We start from the raw sequence: 18,918 nt of genomic DNA, 5'->3' as shown, positions 1-18,918 counted from the left end.
ATAACGGTTCGAAGAACAGATATCCAGCAATATTGTCGCGGATGAGGGAGACGGAGAAGTGGGCAGCGGCGTGGGCATGAGTGTTCGCTCTAGGCCTGCTCAAATTATTAAAATCATCTCATCGCCATCGGTCATGTTCTCTTGTCACTAGCTTGCGGCCCACTAACAGTATTTCAGCTGGAAAGAAAACATGCACGGCCCAGTCAATAATAAAATTTTGAGTATTAAGGTCCATACCATAAAAGATGCTTGATTCAGAATGCCCTCTCTTTCAGACCAAGGAGCCCAGCTTCAGTTGCTCAAGAGTCGCCTGGAGCAAATCGAGGGATGCAATGTGACCCTTCGAAAAGAGGTAGGGATTTTATATCCTGCTCTTTTTTCTCTACCACTGCCTTCCGTGCAGGCTTGCACAGGTGCTATCTTATGTAGCTAGAACCCCAAACTCTCTCTCGCAGGTTTCGCTTCAAAGACGAGCACTTTAAATTGCCTTGGTGTGTCGAGGGGCACTACCAAGTGACAGGCGCGAGCAGTATCAAAGATAAAATATATCTTCGATGCTTTTTTTTTTTGACACATTTTGTGGACACATTTTATGTGTCAGTATTTAGTGTTTGTGGAAAATGAAGGTATCAAGGTGTCAGTAGAGAAAATACATTTTTCTCTATCATATATTTAAGGGTACACAGTGCTTAAAGGTAAATGTGCCACAGATTTTTAGGCTGCTGTGAGCCAGACTGTCGGTGGATGGCATTTGGTAGTGGACTGAAAAGGAGATGGAGTAGAATCAGGATTGGACGATGTCAATGCCATAAGTCCGATCAGTCTCCTTCCCTCTTATGTTTATTGTCTGGTAAACAGACGATACAGATGTTTCACTTCTGCACTCTTACTGACAGCAGGGACAAGGAGACAGGCTCACTCGTTGTGTTGTGATATTTCAAGTTGTGCTGGTTGCCAACAGAAAATGGAGACTTTCGGTGTCATGCTCAAGGGATCGCAGAGCATTTGTTGTTTACGTTGTGAGTGCGATAAAGGTTGTACTTTTCCACATGTGGTTAAATGGGTGCATTACCACCAGCAGTGTAAAATGTGTCAGCTGACATATTTTTGTTTTATGAAGAAAGTGCTATAACAAACCGTAGTTCTCTAGAGGTGCTAGAGAAACTTAGGTTTTTCAACTATACCTCAAGAAGCCATAAGTTGGCCTGACTGTTATTCGTTGATAAGTGGCACATTCATCAACACGACTTTGTGCTCGTGTTCTCCTGTTGAGAGGCTTCCTACATTTGCTTTGCTGGTAGTATGGCCATATCGAGCCGATCTTTCGGTTTGGTTTTAGGGGGTTTAATGTCCCAAAGCGACTGAGGCTGTAAGAGGCACCATAAAGAAGGGCTCCGGAAATATCGACCACCTGGTGTTGTTTAACATGCACTTACATCGCATAGCACACGGGCGCCTTGCTTTTCGCCTCCATCGAAAAGAGGCCGCCGCAGCTCAGATTCGATCCCGCATCCTTGGGCACAGTAGTCGAGCGCCCTAACCGCTGCACCACCATGGTGGGGCCAGGGTAATCTTTCAAACCGGTGGTCTGAACAAGTGCTCTTATTTAATACTATTAAGTAAAGTAAAGGAGATATTTAAATAATGAAGCTTGGCGGAATATTTTCATGCCTAATAAAAACTTTTTGCCTTTTATGTTTGTCTTCCTTCTAGGTTTTAATGCAGAATGTTCAGCTTTCTTCAGTGTAAAAAGCCTGTACATTATATTACTTGGCAAATCCAGAGACAACCCTGTAAATATGGCAGTAACAACAAAAAAGGATCATAGAAAGTTTGTTTTTTCGTAAGCACTCATGGATTGGTTCGCATGAAGAACTTTTTTTAAAAAAGAATTGTTATGCTGCTAATGGAGGTGATTGTTTCCAACCACCATGGTTTCTCTCCATGTGCGGAAAAATTACTTCCATTAAATTAATAATTTATTCTCAAAGAATGCAGAAATCACTGAATTACAAAAACTGCTCATAAAATGACATTACATTTATTACTACTTTCACAAAGTAATTTCAGTTCTTTTTCAATTAATTTTTTATTTTCACACATGAAAAAAGGGCACTAGACATGACTCCTATGGTCATTTCAGATTTCTCAGTTTATTGCATCGCAGGAAAAACAGAGCTTTGAAATAGGCTTTGAATTTTTGTCTTGGTTTAAAAGAGTGCTCTTCGTCATGCTGAATAGCCATTCTGCGGATGCATTTTCAGGCGGCCATGCCTTCTGCATGATTCAAAGCTTCTTCAGCCATGGTTTGGTATGTCTGTGGTTTTGTGAAGTGCTAGTCGCTGCGTAGATTCCCCTTTTTAAAGCTGGGTTGTTGCTACAAAGGATGCGTGCACATGACCGCTCACTCACATGTTCAACTGTGCTGCCTTCCTGGCCCAGATTTTTAACACACTGCTCCTGTTTAAGGCGCCTCACCCGGCAAAGGACAGTATGAGTTTATGTTGGCAAAAAAAGCACAGGGATTTCTAATATTAAGTAATATTGACAGTGACCGATTGCTGTCACTCTCAAATTTCTAGACGGGAAAGATAAAGCAGTTAACCGCTTTAGAAAGAAAAAAAAAAACAAGAAAAATAACTAAGGTAATGTAATGACTATTAAGGTAATGTAATGACTATAGTTTAATTACTGCCATAACATTTTCAGTTTAGTGCCTAGACTTCAATGAAACCAAGTGTGCCGACAGAATTTAAAGATATTGGAGCCAAAAGAGATCCTCATGGCCTGATTAGTTTAAACCCTTTCAGAACAGTGTGCTGCATAAAATACCTTATGGTCGGTCGCAAATCAAGAATGCAGCGAAATAGCTCAAAGGAAGTGCTCCGGCCAGTGGGTCGACAGAGAAGAACCACCCAAATGAGGCACAGGTGGATTTTTCCCTTCTCATGCCAGTAAGCGACAAAGGGTGTTGTGTTAGCGACCGGTGTTCAGTACACAGAAGAATGGAAAGGAAGAAACTGTCCAGCCTAGAGTGACATGGACAAAGGCTGTTGTCAGGTTGTCACACAAAACCTTGTGTTCAATTAACTGAGGATTTCTTTATTTGTGGTTTCATTCCATATGACACTTCCTTTCTGTTTAAGCATGTTTTGTGGTTGTACAGTAATCATGTGCCTGATGATGGAATAGCGATACCACAGCTATTAGTCAAGCTATGCATAATGCCTTGTTGTGGTGATGACAGTAAAGTCACAAGTGTAATGGCAGGATTGCAAATAACTCAAACTATTTTTCAGGAAGAAAACAACTCTGCTTTTGTGGCAGCATTAAGTCCACTGAGGGAGATCAGAAAGCTCATCGTTTTTGGCTGCGCTGTTGTTAAAGAGTGTAGCCATTTATCTCACTTTTGCTGTTGCATTTTTTGAAGGTGATTGAACTTTCAAGATAGCGATTCCGGCATCGTGAACGATCGTGAATGTTGTAGAATCTGATATGTTGGATCATGATCTTCATGCAGCAATCACAAAGTAACTCAATTGCACTGAAGTGAATTCTTTTTGCTTTTGTTTGAGCTTCCTGCATTGCTACTTGTGGAAATATATTTGAATCTTAATATCAAATGCAAACTTTCCTTGCATGGCAGAATGACAGAACTTCATGGTGCTTAAGCAGATTGAAAGAAATGGGCTAAAAATTGTTCCAGTAGTATGTCGAAAGCTTGTTTCCGAAAATATTAACAGGAGCATGCAAGTTCTTTTGATGGTCCATGGGTTAATGGTCCATTGGTTAGCAAAAAGTATGCTAATAGATATGTAGGTCAATAATTAGCAAAAAGTATGCTAATAGATATGTAGGTCAATGATTACGGTATTGTGCTATATATTTGCCACCATATTATCTTTTTGCGCATCTATTATTCTTCATAAGAATTTTGCTTCAAAAACTCTTTCATGCTGTCAATACTGCTGTGATACTCTCACAGAAGTTCAAGAAGCTTCATCTCATATGCTTATGTGCTCACATAAGTTACTTGAACTGCTTTATGCATCATCTTGGGAGTTATGGGGGATGCTTAATCTCTGCCTTTAAGGATGTGATGTGACAGTGTAGACTACCAGCCCATATGTAAAGCCCTGCTTTAACCAAGCCGTATGAACGTGCCTGCATGGCCTAGGGGTAATGTGAATGTAAGGGTCCTGGCACGCTCATTTTGATCACTGTCTCATATGAAAGGAGAGGTCCGAGTTGGCAGCTCCTGCCAAACAATGTCAGGCAACCCTATGTCCAGTCAGCGTGGGGCCATGTCAGCTGTCAGCGCCATGCTCGTGATTTTTCGCTCACAATATCAATGCCGCGCAGCAGCTGCCGGCGCTGTATTTTCGATGAACGAAACCTTTAGCGCCATCGCGTCAATATTCTCATGGAAATGGAATCCCACCACTGATACTGTATGGCATAATACATGTCAAATTGAAATTGCAAAAGGCTTGTGGTCTTGTTTGCATTTCATTTGATAATGCAGGTGATTTTGTTTTGGCCTGCAGGAGGTTCATAAGGTGTGCTGCAGATGGTGCTACTTCCTTGTCTAGTTCCTCTTTTGTAATGAGCTCACTGTTTCTTTTGCAGTCAGAGCACAGCTGCTCCTCTATTTCCACTAGAGTAAGTAGGTTGCTCTTGTCGGCCATAGTTGTACTTTGCCTCGCCAGAAATTGAATCTGTTTCTTGTGCACAACATGCAGTTTTCAGTATTAACTTCAGGCTAGTCTGTTTAATGATGACAGAATTGTCACGTGGCTCTGGGTGTGACATCTTTTGCAAGTCATGCTGAATCACGTGACTTATTTGCCTTGTAACTCCAGTTTTGTCATCATTTCTTGTAAGTAATCCTGAGTTGCATGCTGCTTTATGTGATTCTGGTGTGATGTCACCACGTTTTTGCAAGTAATCCCAATTTTGCCAGTCATTCTTAATCACGCAACACTTCCTTTTCATGTGGCTGGTATGATGTCATCACATTTTGAAAGTCATCCTGAATCGTGTGACAATTCTTTGTCACCTGACTCTGGCGTGACATCATTTTCTGCAAGTAATCCTGAATCATGGGATACTTCATCATGTGACTCCAGTGTGATATCATCACCTTTTTGAAGTCATCATGAACCACGTGACACTTGTGTGACTACAGTTTCATGTCATCAGTTTTTGTAAGTCATTCCTGAATCACGTCATTTCGTTAAGTGTCTTCGATGTGACATCACTTTTTGCCAGTCATCCTGATCACGTGATATTTTTGTCACATAACTCCATTGGATGCCATCATGTTTTTGTAAGTCATCCTGTATCATGTGACACTTTGTCGCATGACTCCAGTGTGACGACATCAGTTATTGGAAGCACTTTTTCATCCTGAATCATTTTACAACTTAATTGGTGTAACATCATATGACTGTTATGCTATATGACAGCATTACACTACTAATGATGATATATGGCTGATGAGAAGGCATACAGCTTTTTATGATGTCACATGGCCATTTGGGACCATGACTTCCGGCAACACATTCTGTGGACAATTTCCTAATGCTGAAAGTTTGCTTAGTTGCTTCCCATGAGACACATAAAGCTTTCTTCTTACTAGATTAATTGACAAAGCAAGCAATAAAGAAATGTTCTTCCATAGGTACCCTCAAAGTAGCTACTGAAATCAGTCGCTTTTTGAAGTGAAGTTTATGGTGCAAGAGTGGCTCATACGAATATAACATCAAGGACTGGGTGCCACTGTTTCGAATATGATAGTGGTACAGAGTTGGATTAATAGGTGAGCAAATGAGGATGAAGCCCTGGAGAGCGAAGTTTTGGAAAGCGTTAATATAGCCAGACACGCGGACTGGACAACACACACAATTAACCGCCATCATCTATACGCTATGTCAGCGTATAGGTGATGGTGTTAAATCGAGTGTGTTGTCCAGTTCGTGTATTTGGCTATATTGTTGCTTTCCAAAACTTCGCCCTCCAGGGCTGCAGCATCCTTAGCTCCCCCATTAATCCAGTGCTGCCTACACCAAGCACACACAGATTTAGTAGTCGAATAGACTGTGTTGAACTCCGGATTTTAGGCTGACTAAATTCGTTTCTGTATTCGTGTGGCCTTATCGCAACTTTTACGTGGCAGACGAGTGTAACTTGGAAAGCGTCCGGGATCATGAGAGCGAGACCTAAACTACGCCTAAAACTCTCCGTGGCCTTATTGCCATCCATCTTTCCAAACGCGTCACGTGACCTTGCGCACATCGGTTTCCCAGAAGACAGCAGTGCACGTCTTGGTTCCCTGATGACATCTCTATCCTGGAGAGGACTTGGTCGGCAGCTCATATCCCGGGCACACCAGAGTAAGCGAATGCAACAGCAGAAGCGCCCGATGTCAGGTACAGGCACCTACAGATTGAGGAAGTTTGCTGGGATGATGAATAGGGTCGTAGGGCATCATAAGATGCTTTGATCTACGAGATACATAACCGTGTTCACTACGGTCTCGGGCTTCATTGTTGAACAAATCATAATTTCGCTACAAATGGGCCCTCGCCGTTACTAACGTACGTGCACCTCTCGGGTCCCGGTTGGATAACCGAAAGGGACTTCGCCTCCGTGACCGCGTGTGCGTGCGGGCGCATAATGGGGCTGCAGGCGACGCGGCACGATGCGGCGTCATGTCCGCCAGGCTCGATCTTGGGGGCGTGGCCGTCGCCTCTTCGTATTCCGGCGCACGAAGAAATGGCTGCGCCCATATATAGTAACATAACCAACAAGAGGGGCACTCCCATAAGGCCCCCGGGGACTGGCTTTTTGCTCTCAGCGCACCAAGCGGATGCGACGATGCGCTCGAGCACACAGCAACCTTAGAGGGGTGTTACCACGTAAGATCGAACAAAGGATGGTCGGTCGACTTTTTGTATTTAATTCAAAAATTTGTATAATGTTGCCGGATGACATGAAAGGAGGGATCTCCAATTGGGTTTGCTGTCAAAAAATGTTTCGAGGCGCAGGGAATTAATAATGACGAAGAGGTGAACTGCTGCGATATTATCTTATAGAGTCCGATGGGGGGCTCGTTGTTAATGCATTATTTAAAAATTTAACTGCGCCAAAAGGACGGGACAAGAGTTCGGCCTGTGTTCTCTTGTCGCGTCCTTTTGGCGTAGTCAAGTTTTTCAATAATGATATTATCTTGCAACAGATGTTTGGTTTGGGCTAGTTGGTAGCAGTTTCTTGAAGACATAGCGCAAAAAAGACGGGGACAACACAGATGTAGACACAGGCGGTTTTCCTCGAAAATAAAGTTGTCAGTTAGCGCCTGTCCTGTCTACATCTGTGTTGTCCCCGTCTTTTTTGCGCTATGTCTTCAAGATATTATCTTCTTTGCTGTTTTAGCCAAATTTGGTTATTAATGCAAAAAATATGTTAATGTTAGGTAGCTGAAAATTGTGTGACTAAATATATGCATGTTTTTACTTGTATTCAGTTAATTTTCGCTTTTGTGGGTAGTGTAGATGTTCTTATATTATTTCTCGAAATCAGCCCAGGAAACGAAATTTTAGCTACTTTGCAGGCCTTTATTTAAAAAAAGGCTTACGGCAGAACAACAACAATTCCACACTATGTTCTCGGCATAGTTATCTATCAAATAGCTAAAGCTTATACTTATGTAACGTTTCACTAGAGATATATGATCGTGCTAATTTGGCGCCTCTTCCCGGCGGCGGCGGCGCCTTGGCAGGACAAAACTGGAGGGACACAAGCTTCACTGTTAAGGGTACGACGCGGTATCGTTTGACTCCCGCTTGCGGTTGCTCTTGCTGGTCTATAGTTGGCGTATGTCCGTTTTGCTACTCTCTAGCACAGTCAATTTGCTTAATTTTGGGTATCTTCGTTCATATTGACTATTGTGCTGCCGTGGTTAAAAAGGGAGAGAGGGGGAGGGCTCGAAGTTAGGGCGATCAGTTTTATTGGTACGTTGTAAATGCGAAAGCATACACACTTTCGACCCCATTCGGTAGTAACGGCGAGCGCATCAAAGTCTGTCGTTTCGTCCGAATCTTTCTTCTTTTTCTTACCTCCATTTTACCGCCTACGATACATGAAAGGTGGTTCCTTCGTTAATTAAACCCGTCTACGCAAAGCCTCTTTCTCCGAGGCTTCATCCCTAGACAAGGCGGCTTTTTTTTTTCGCTTAGCCAGGCACTAGTGCTAACACACTAAAAGGTGCATTGTCTTCCGCCGACAAGCTGCCTGCGTGTCTTGCTGTGCCTCGACTGTGCTTGTGTACTGCTGCATCGCTCAGGAAAAAAAAAAAGAAAAAGAAAAAAAAAGAGCTCGGCCGCTGCAGGCGTACGATTTCTTGGCGGGCACGGCGCTTCCTCGTGCGGTCTCTTTCTAGTCGAGCAGCACGCAGTTTCTCAGTTTCGGCTTCTCGGTGGGCACCATTGGCCTCTCGATCCACTCTCAAAGCATTCTCGCGAAGAATCCGTTGCTCAGGATTGTCAGACGGGCGGCGGCGTATTCGACGCACTTGGAAGGTCCAGCCTACGCGCCTATCGCGCACCGCTCTCTTAGCGTCGTCTATCGCATAGATTTCAAACTACTTCGTTATAACCGAGTGTCCGAAAGTCTACTCCTATTGCGGTTTGTATGAACAAAGCTCATCGGCGCGAACCCCGTCACACAAGCTGGGTCTCAACTCGGCTAGTAATTCTGTGCTCCATATATCGTAACGAATCGTTTGCCACCATTCCGAACCCTCTGCGCGAAACGGGTAGGCCACAATTTTGACAACAATGATGGCTCTAATTGGCCAAATCTCGGCACCCGTTCGGCTCTCTCGTATATACAGCATGCTGGCCCGGCAGCCGCGCGTGCCTGGGGTGAGAACGTGTGGTGACGTCACACCTTAGTGGCGCGCTATCTGGTGGTTTTGGTTGGTGGTCACGGCTGGCAATTGATCATGTGGTCCGCCGCCATCTTGAACCTCTTGAACAGACAAGAATTGTAGATACGTGAGTAGTAAAGCTAACGCTCTTAAAGGGCAGCTGAAAAGGTTTTCAGATTTCGGCGAGCTTAAAGAAAACAAATGTATGAAATTTGCAGATAACGAATGGGAAGTATTTTTTGTGCTACATTTGAATTGCCGACGTAATCACCGAATTAGGTTAAGTAGGCGTTCATACTTCACCGCAGTGCACGGCACCGGACTGTGGCCGCATCAATGACGTCATTTATAGCGGCGCTTCGTTTCAGTCGAAGGCAAGGTTGCTTGAAGGGAGAAAACCAGTCGTTTGGCAGCACCGGACGACGCACGACAACATGTGGGGAAAACCAGGGGTAATTAAAAATTCGCCAGTAATATGACGTCATTATAAGTTTCTCTGCACTACTCCGGTGCATTAGGGAGAACTCAACGTTTAATCTGGGATTACGTCTTCATTTTAAATGCTGGCGCAAAGCTAGCTCACATGCTTTGCCTACAAACTTCGGTCATTCGAATCGTTGTGTCTCCTCCAAATGCAAAAAAAAAAAAAAAAAGAAACCTCTTCAACTGCTCTTAAAATTCTCTCGGCCACACCGCTGCTTTACTTGTAAGCGCGCAAATTTCGCGTAGAGATGAGGAACTCGACGTTCTGTTTTGTTTTATACCATATATTTCGTCGAGTACTTGCCTGAATGGGTGACAGTCGAAACTTCGCTCTGTATGCGGAGATGTAAGACAAAAAAAAAAAGAAAAAAAAAAGTCTCACAGGTGCACAGGCAGTGCCCATCTGAAGTTGCAAAGCGCTCAACGTGAGCCTCCATGACGTGAGCGCTCGACGTTTCGCGTCTTCGCGTCTCGCGTCGCGCGCTCTCTCTCTCGAGACCGGCCGTGCTCGCGTTCGGCTGCTTGTTGCTGCCGCCAACAGCTGGCGCTTGCGGCGCGACTGTTGGAAAGCGCGCGCATCGCGACACCCTAGACTGTTTGTTGCTAAGCTGGCTTTTTTTCTTGGCCCGATGTTGCCGCATACGTATTTTAAAGACAGTAAACACAAACTTTACCGCCAAATAAAACCTTTGCGCGAGACTTGAGCGCTTAAAAGAAAGCATGCAGATAGGGCGGGAGAATTTGTCCACGATTTTCTCCGAGTGACGGCACGTTCGTATCCTATATCGTATCTTAGGCGCAATTTTGTGACGTATGTGTACATTTGCCCTTGGGCCGACATTTTCTTTTGTCATTTTTTTTTCGCTTTCGCATAATAGAACGGCGTTGTATAATGCAGTTAAATTAACAATAGAATATAACGTCCGAGCAAGCACTGTATAGCTATAGGTCACTCTACTCAGTGAGGTATAACTGATCTTTACGGAACGTTTCTTTAGCTTTGTAAGTTATCCCCGTTATCAAATGCCGGTTCTTAACGAGCGTGTCGTGATACAGCCCGGCTATAAGCTATTGCATATGCCCGAACGCCGTATAGTTCGCGATAAGAGGGAAAGGGCATATTACTCCGTATACGCCGCGTACAATTTCGCGTCGTCAACTCGCATGACTGGGAAGAGGAAAACGGAATTTTCATTGCGAACCGCCGTTTAATTAACTGAATAAGTACGACAAACGCTTGTGTGCGAATGATGAGCGTCACAGCCAGCTTTTAAATGCCACTTCGCTTTATCAGTGGGGCGCTTTCAGGTATCGCAGGTTCCTTCTACGGAACTGAAATGCGCTCTGTAGCAGACCTTCAGTGCGACAGAAGCACATGCCACTGTTTTAATTACTTTTAATTATGGGCAACAACCAAAAGGAATAAGAATTAATCAGTCTGTCTTGGCGAAGACGTGACGCCTGTTGTATGCGCAGTGCAGTGCATACAGGCACATAAACACGAAACCGGTACCGTTGAGACATGTTCCTCGTTATCTTAAACCTCTCGAGAGTGCGCACTCACTACGGTAAAGTAACAAGACGCTATTATGTTCCAGCTATCTTCAACGAACTACCGGGCGATGTATTTTCTTTGACCGCCCGCAAAACACTGAGAGTTGCTGTTCAAGCGTTAGAGAATCTGTAATATGTACTGATGTTATCAGTGCGTTTTTGATAGTGCGGTGTACCAAATGTTTCGTTTTTTTTCCCTTGTTCCTTTTCCTTTCTTTCTTTCTTTTTTTTTTTGCCTCTGATGGAGCTCTCATGTAGCGCGAAGATTGCCGTGGCGACCAGTTGCCAGTTGTCGCTGCACAAGCCCACTTGTGGCTTCGGCGCTCCCGTTTGTGTATGTTGCTTTAACTATACTGAATAAAGATTATTATTACTATTATTATTATTATCATCATCATCATCATCATCATCATCAGCTGCTGCCACCACCACTATCACCACCACCATAATAATAATAATAATAATAATAATAATAATAATAATAATAATAATAATAATAATAATAATAATAATAATAATAATAACAATTATATTATTATTATTATTATTATTATTATTATGGTGGTGGTGATAGTGGTGGTGGTGATAATAACAATTATATTATTATTATTATTATTATTATTATTATTATTATTATTATTATTATTATTATTATTATTATTTAAGAACAGCGTATGGATTTTTTTGTGTTTAACTTTTGGCTGCTCGATGCGAACATAGTCGCCGTCGTGCACGTTCAGCACGACCGTTTTGGTCGCCATATTCGCTGTCATATTCGAAACTGTGGTTGTAAGCAAAACTCATAAATAAGGCAGCCGGGGAACTCCGATCCGGAGTCCTGCATCACATGAGGCGAGCCCGCTTCTTGCATGCGGTGTGCAAGTTCGGGCATGTAACTGGCGTAAGCGATTGGGCGACGTGATTAAATACGGTCTATGCAAACCGGCTGCAGAAACTATAGTTACACGTTACCGAAACTATATACACCGTAAAAAGTTTTGTTGAAAAATACAGAAATATTCTGGTAGATGTCCTGTCAGAAGTTTTCTGTTTTTATTTTTTTCTGTCATTTTACCGTTTTTTTTTTTTGTTTACAGCTGATAGAACATTTTTATAAATCGGCAAAAAATTTCTGTTATACGGCGTTTTTTGTTTTTATTGTTCTGTCGCAATGAGAAGTATGATCTAAATATATCTTTTTTTTTACTCGTCTTTCATTTCACGTTTTCTGTCTGTAACAACAAAATTGCGTTAAGCGCCAATTTCTTCAATGAACACCATTTCTAAGGCGGAAGCCTTAATTGCCAACTTCAACTCACGAATATCTCTCGGGGGGTTGGCAATACTCGATGGCACCCATAAAGTTGACCGCGCAACAGTCGTTGCCCAGCCACCGACGTGAAAAATGTCTGTAGCAGGCAGCCAACCAACAACGTGGGGCCACTAGTTATAGTCTTTCAAATCGAAATTATTGCGCAGCCGTTCGTCGGACAGCGCCTTCGGGGTTGCCATACCATTTCGCTTTCTATTCAGCATTTACCTACTATTCAAGTAAAAATGAGTTTGTGGTAGAAAATAGAACAGGCGACAAAAATATATCGCATTGTTTGCCTTCCAATCGAGGTTTCGACTGGAAAACAAAAAGTTACTGTTTTTTTCGTGAATATATTTCAGTAAATGAAGTAGAACAGATATCCTCTGTACGGGGACAGCAGCTTTCTTTAAAAATACCTGTAATTTCACACACATTTTTTACAGTGTAGATACACTATAACAAAAGCTACTGGAACAAAGGCCGCGCGTCTCGCCTAATTCATCTCTGTTAATGCTTGTGTTTTCTTTCACCGGCGCGCAACCATTATGGTCGCCACAGCTGTTAACTTTCAACGCCTTCGTCCTGTTCCCTTCTACGTCTGTGCACCGTTTTGGCACCCCTATATGTACCTGAATATGCACAAACACGCCCAACAACAAGTACACACTGAGTGCCGAGTTGTTTGTTTCGCTGCCGCAAGATGAAGCGACAGATCGGCATATTGAACTCTAATGTATATTTTTTTAGAAATTGGAAGCTGAACATAATAGTGTGTGTATGCACTCGCACCCACGAACGCGCGCGCATACGCATGCACGCACGTACGCGCGCGCACTTGACTGTATGTGTCTTTCCTGGGTGTGTTCAGATAAGAAAGGTAATCGAGGTCCCATGATCATTTTTTGTCTTCAATTAAATTTTTTATATGGTGGGTGAACGTCTCGATACAAAGGAATGAACCTTAGTTTTGCAAGATACGGAGTAGTTTCCTCGAAAAAAAAAAAAAAGAAAAAGGTTGAAAACGTTGTTTTTGCCATTTCTAGAAGTTGCAAGTTTGAAGACCTGCTGCTTGCGCACTAAAATTTTGTCATTCTTTATTTTTTGCTCATGAAAGCTATGCAACTTTTACTTTTAGAAGAACTATTAGAAACATGTCTTGTTGCTGCTATTAATTTAGTAAAAAAAAAAAAAAAATCGCTAACTTTGCTTTAGGAGTGACGCGCTCCAAAAATGTCCACCTTCAACCTTATATACTGGCCTGATGTCATAAGTTGTTTGCTCTGAAACAATTTTTCTCTTTATTTTGCAAGCTATGTATGTAATTTCAGACAAAATTTGGAGCTCTGTACCGCTAGATGCTTTCTCGACAACACGTCAAAATCGTCCGAAAGTTGAAAACAGAAAAAAAGTGTGTGTGTGTGTGTGGGGGGGGGGGGGGGGGGGGGGGGAAGGGGGTCAACTGTGAATTTAAACGAAAAACTCCATTTTCGATTTTGATTAAAATCACTCCCAGGAATACTCAGTACCTCAAAAATATTACGGCCTAAAAAGTGTTGCATTATATTGTTTAAAATTATAAAAGTAAGTATAGAACTGAGCACTGGTTTTGAAAATTGTCAATATTCAGCCCTACATTCTGGCACGAGTTTTGCAATTGAAACATTTCCCCTATATTATTCAGACATAGTTCTCTATTTCTGCAAAAATTTGAACTTATTAATTCCTTCTCCATGTTATTTTTAAATCGGCCAGAATTCAAAATTATCAAAAAACGGACAGCTTTGATTCGAATTAAAAAAAAAAAAAAACTATCGCATCTTCGATTTTTATCGAAGTCTCATAAGAAACAATCGTAAGAACTTTATAAACGTGAAGTACTAAAATATATTTCAATATGTAAACGAAATATAAAAATAAATATAAAACAACGCACGTTGTGATTCTGTAGAAGTGCTTATGGCTTCCCCGGAGTAGGCGTCAAAAGTTCGATTTATTATTTGCTGAATTTAGTTACATTTTAATTTATGCAATATTCAAAGCCTTCCCAATGCTTATAAAGTCGTTTGCTGCTTGTTGGCAGTGTTGATGAATGCTTAAGTAGAATAAATTCGCTATTTCTGTCAGTTTCATGGGAGGACCCAAGTGACTGTTGAACTTTTTCTCTATCTTGTAATCTATTTTTTTTTTTTTTTTTTTTTGCGGGATGCACTGCTATTCAATCCAGTTCTTAATAAGATTATTTCATTTCTCGGTTATAAAGATTAGCAATACTCTACTTATGGAGATAATTTGTGTAATGAGTGCATAATACAATCATAAGAAAAGCGCTTTACAGCATGATAGTTTTGGTGGAATTTGATATTTCTTTATGGCAGCAGCACAGCATGAATGACCCGAGATGATGAGGATACTTGTCGATAGAGCTATCTAGCTCGGAGAAAATGCGAGCCAACACGAAGCGAACCCGCCCTCTACCTAAACTGCAGGCTTCCGTACGCTTTGCACCTAACCTACAAAGACGCTAACTTACAAAGCACAATTAACCTACAAAACCTAACCTACAACACTCGCGTTTAGCTTGATACTTTGCAGGTTAGGTGGGTGGCGGGTTCGCCTAGCCTAGATAGCTATGTTGACAAGAACACTTGCCACCTCGGCACATTCGTGCGGCAGGCGTCATCATCATCATCAGCCTGATTATACCCATTGCAGGGCGAAGGCCTCTTCCATATTTCTCCAATTAACCCAGTTCTGTGCTAGCTGCATCCACTTGACCCCTGCGAACTTCTTAACCTCATCCGCCCACCTAACTTTCTGCCGCACCCTGCTACGCCTTTCCTTCTCTTGGAATCCAGTTTGTTACCCTATGCTACCATAGGTTATCCTCTCTTCGCACTACATGTCCTGCCCATGTCCATTTTTTCTTCTTAATTTCTACTAGAATGTTGGTAACTTGGGTTATTTCTCTGACCTACTCTGCACGCTTCCTATCTCTCAATAATTCCACCAAAGCTATCATGCTACAAAGCATTCTGCTTATCATATAGTACGTACGTGCACTTGAGGAAAATCGTCTTCAAAAACGCATTAATGTCAATTTTTTACCATGACCGATATACGAAATAATAAAATCAATTGCTGGATAGAATACCGTTCCACCGCACAATAACAAAAAAAAAAAAGGATTACAGGACCTAGTAAAGGCTAAAACCGCCACTTGCGTTTTCCCATGAAATGGCAAGAAAGCTAATTTATTCCATTTTAAGATATATCATCAACGCTGGTAACAAGCAGAAAACGTCTTCATGGGCACCAAGAAGGTTTTGGATATTGCATGAGATAAAAGGTAACAAAACTGAGCAAAAAAATGAATCGAATTTCTGACGTCTACTCCGTAAAGAGAAGGCCTAATCAATCCTGTAGAATAAGACAATGCGCTCAGTTTTATATTTTTTATTCTACATAATCTAATGCTTTATAATGTCTGATATTTATGAAGAACTGAGTATTGTTTCTAGGTGTTTTAAAGGAAAATCTAATATGCTGATGTTTTTTAAATTCGAATAAAATATATCTATTTTTTTTTTGCTGCAATAAAGAAAAATGTGTGCGTAATACTCAGAAAAAGTTTCAATGCCAACAACTTATATGATGGTGCCAGAATGTAGGGCTAAATATTGATCATTTTCAGCACAAGCTCTAAGTCCTATATTAACTTTTGTAATTTTAAACAATATAATGCAACACTTTTTTAGTCCCGAATGATTTTGAGGTATTGAGGGTTCTTCAGGACGATCTTAAGAAAAGTCGAAGATGCTTTTTTTTTTTTTAATTAGAATTAGTTGTCCCTTTTTTGCTATTTTAGAAATGTGGCCGAATTTGATGCGTTGTGGAGAAAACACCTAACGGTCTAGAGCTTCAAAATTTGTCTGAAGTTAAGATAATTGCATCAATATTCAAGACAAAAAGTTTTAGCTAGAGTAACGTAATTCTTCATGCCATAATATAGGATTAAAAACTGACTTTTTCGCAGCGTGCTGCTCCTGGAGCAAGGTTTGCGATATTTTTTTGAAAAGAAATGCGAGAAGAAAAAATATTCTTAATAAATTTCCTTAAAGCAAATTTTGCATAGATTTATTTAGTAAGAAAATAATGAACAACAAACTTTTAGTGTGCAAGCAGTAGGGCTCCAAACTTCCAACTTTTTGGAATGGCAAAAAAACGGCGTTTTCCACCTCTAGTAATTTACGATTTTTTTTTTTTTTTCAGAGAAAACTACTCCGTATCTTACAAAACTAAGGTTCACGGCTTTGTGTCGAGACATTTGCGCACAACCTATAAAAATTTCATTGAAAAAAAAAAGTTCATGGGACCTTGATTACTGTTCTTATCTGAAAACACTCTCCTCTATGTACTGCTATTCTGAAGACGCATGTAAGGTAAATAGCGACGCTGACACAGCAGCTGAGGCAGATGGCGCCTGCGCGTGTTAGGTCCTCGCACGTACACACACACACACGCGCACGCACGCACGTACGCACGCACACAAACACACACACACACACACACACACACACACACACACACACACACACACACACACACACACACACACACACACACACACACACACACACACACACACACACACACACACACACACACACACACACACACACACACACACACACACACACACACACACACACACACACACACACACACACACACACACACACACACACACACACACACACACACACACACACACACACACACACACACACACACACACACACACACACACACACACACACACACACACACACACACACACACACACACACACACACACACACACACACACACACACACACACACACACACACACACACACACACACACACACACACACACACACACACACACACACACACACACACACACACACACACACACACACACACACACACACACACACACACACACACACACACACACACACACACACACACACACACACACACACACACACACACACACACACACACACACACACACACACACACACACACACACACACACACACACACACACACACACACACACACACACACACACACACACACACACACACACACACACACACACACACACACACACACACACACACACACACAACCCCGCCGGGGTGGCGCAGTGGTTACGGCGCTCGACTACTGTTCCCAAGGACGCGGGATCGAATCCCGGCCTCGGCGGCAGCTTTTCGATGGAGGCGAAAAGCAAGGCGCCCGTGTGCTGTGCGTTGTCAGTGCACGTTAAAGAACCCCAGGTGGTCGAAATTTCCGGAGTCCTCCACTACGGCGTCTCTCATAGCCTGAGTTGCTTTGGGACGTTAAACCCCACAAACCAAACCAAACCACACACACACACACACACACACACACACGCACGCGCGCGCGCGCGCTCGTAACTAGCACGTCGTGTGCGCAGCGGCATATCTGACGCTGATTCGAGGTCTCATGGTGTTTGTCAGCATATGCGCTGACGTCAGTGGTGAGAAATGTCGCTAGAATTGCGAGGCGGCGATGGAACTATTCCCAGAAGGATAGGGTAGTCAAAAAATGTTGTTCTAATTCCATTCCTATTTGGTTCGTCTTGCTTGGTTTCTTCTTATGCCTTTTTTTTTTAAAGGGACACATAACTGCAATTTAGGCGTCGATATTTTGGGGGGAAGACGGGGGGCCGCAACTGAGAGATTCCTGCCTAAAGTGTTCGATTGCATAGCTGTTTTGATGAGAAATGCTCTAGAAAAAATTTTATCGAAATTTTAATTATAATTAATTAGTAATATAATTAGTAATTGTACATCATTAGCGTATAGCAGCGTATATTTAATTTCCGCATTCAAGGCTGTCGTTGCAGAAGAACGGGAGCCTGGTCGATGAAACTTTCAGCTAGCCTTGTTCTCCACTTCATCCAAGGAATTCAAGTCTCTGGCGCCATCTAATGACAAACGATGACAGCACGTCGTTGGCGATGCGAAAGACGGGGTATAGTTTTTATTGAAAGGCGCACAGGAGAGGGCGCAAAATGCAATATAAAGCATGACGACCACACATGTAAGAAAAACGTACAGTGGGCACTCATGAAAATCAGTGGTGTCACCCTGAGATGTGGTCACGTGGGGTACTACAGTGATAGTAACATCGTTTCTCCGCAAGAGGTCACTTCAGTTGTTTTTACGCGATTTTCATTGGCGAATCAAAACTAAATGCTCGCTTGCTTGATATTGTAGTGCTCGATCTATACTATATATATATATATATATATATATATATATATATATATATATATATATATATATTAGAAAACACTTTTTCATTTCCACCATGATCTCATTGCATGTTTCAGCCAGTGTTCTGTCCCTTTAACGACCAAAACTGAAGCGGAGAGCAGTGTCGAGCGAAAGCATAATTTAGCGAAACGTATTGTAGTAAACAGTGCGATAGGATTAAACGAAAGCTGGTCTTTATTTTACTTTATTTTTTGCAAGAATCTTGAGCCTGCACCGCCCTTTGGAGCCTTCCAGTGAATGATACGTTATTGTACATTGATGTGCAAATATAATAATGTG

The 18,918-nt window shown here is 42.1% G+C and overlaps 1 protein-coding gene across 3 annotated transcripts in view; it reads left to right on the top strand.

Moving 5' to 3' along the window:
- The window catches only part of LOC146176274 (uncharacterized), a 91,438-nt gene that overhangs the window by 1,714 nt on the left and 70,806 nt on the right, over positions 1-18,918 (top strand). For 2 of the 3 annotated variants that reach the window (XM_084582594.1, XM_084582593.1), the window contains exon 2: positions 276-352. In XM_084582594.1, coding sequence (XP_084438720.1) covers positions 276-352 — 77 coding nt within the window. Of the gene's footprint in view, positions 1-275; positions 353-4,629; positions 4,663-18,918 lie in introns of all 3 variants that reach the window. The other variant, XM_084582592.1, reaches the window with a different exon arrangement.

The sequence above is a fragment of the Amblyomma maculatum genome, chromosome 10 (genome assembly GCF_055883805.1).
Source record: "Amblyomma maculatum isolate TAMU_Amacu chromosome 10, ASM5588380v1, whole genome shotgun sequence".
Classification (NCBI taxonomy): Eukaryota; Metazoa; Arthropoda; class Arachnida; order Ixodida; family Ixodidae; genus Amblyomma; species Amblyomma maculatum.
Note: the sequence above shows the minus strand (reverse complement) of the source record. Positions and strands in the feature narration are given on the sequence as shown.